This window comes from Haliaeetus leucocephalus, unplaced genomic scaffold (genome assembly GCF_000737465.1).
Source record: "Haliaeetus leucocephalus isolate CR32 unplaced genomic scaffold, Haliaeetus_leucocephalus-4.0 Scaffold202, whole genome shotgun sequence".
NCBI lineage: Eukaryota > Metazoa > Chordata > Aves > Accipitriformes > Accipitridae > Haliaeetus > Haliaeetus leucocephalus.
Genome location: NW_010972638.1, coordinates 20487 through 21457, shown reverse-complemented (window position 1 = coordinate 21457; position 971 = coordinate 20487). Strand labels below are relative to the sequence as shown.

Sequence of the window (971 nt, the reverse complement as noted above, 5' to 3'; positions counted from 1 at the left end):
CCTCGTCCCGCCACCCTCGTCCCGCCACGCTCCCACCACCCCCGGGGCACACGGTGGCACACGGGGATGGGGGGGCACATGCGGCAGGCCCCCTCCCTCAGGTTGCCGAGGGTGGGGGGGTCCCCTAACCCGAGGACACCCGAGGGAGTGGGGTGCCCCCCCCCGGTGCCAGGTCCCTAATCTTTGTGACAAGGCCTGTCTCCGCGGTGTCACATCGGGGCACGTCAGGGCGGTGGCGGCGCGGCGGGGACGGATGCGATGTGACGGGGGCTCACAGGGCACGCGGGGACCTGTCACACCCGGCACCCACCGCTGCCAACGTGCCCCGGCACCGCCGGCGGGGGGGCTGCCGGGTGCCTGCGCCAGGGACCACCCCCCCCAACCCAGCACCCACGACCCCCCGCCACCCTCATTGGCGCTGGTCCCCTGGGTGTTGCACGCCGGGTCACGCTCGTACGCACCCTGGCACAGCACCCAAGGGTGACACACAGCGCCTCGCACGGGCATGGCCCCCCTCTCCCCCCCCAAGGTGTGCACAGGCGTGTGACAGCGGAATTGCAGCATCTCCCGTGCACGCGGCGTCACACGCCTGCCCGCGCACATGCATGCAGAGCCCAGGCTGCGCGCACCCCCTTGCGCACACCTATGCACACCCCCATGCACACCCCCGCCGTGCACACCCCCGCGCCCACCCCCACGCACACCCCTGACCGCGCGCACCCCCCAACATGCTCCTGCCACCTTCTCCCCCGGCCGCCCAGTGCAGCGCAGGTGTGCGGGTGTGGGTGTGCGTGTGAGCACGTGCGCGTGAGCCAGCCTGCGTGGGGGGGGGCTGTGTGTGTGTGTGTGTGTGTGTCGCTCGGCTCAGCCCGAAGCCCTGGCTGTTCAGTACGGGATGCACACTCACTCGCACATGCTCACCCCCAGCTCTGCTACACCCACTCGCACACCGTGCATGCTCAGGTCCCGCA

The 971-nt window shown here is 71.8% G+C and overlaps 1 protein-coding gene across 1 annotated transcript in view; it reads right to left on the bottom strand.

Moving 5' to 3' along the window:
* RBM28 (RNA binding motif protein 28) overlaps window positions 1-507 on the bottom strand; it is a 14657-nt gene extending 14150 nt beyond the window's left edge. The window contains exon 1 of the mRNA XM_010566047.1: window positions 408-507. Within this exon, the coding sequence (XP_010564349.1) occupies window positions 408-507 (100 nt within the window). The remainder of the gene's footprint in view (window positions 1-407) is intronic.
* Between the last annotated feature and the right edge of the window lie 464 nt (window positions 508-971).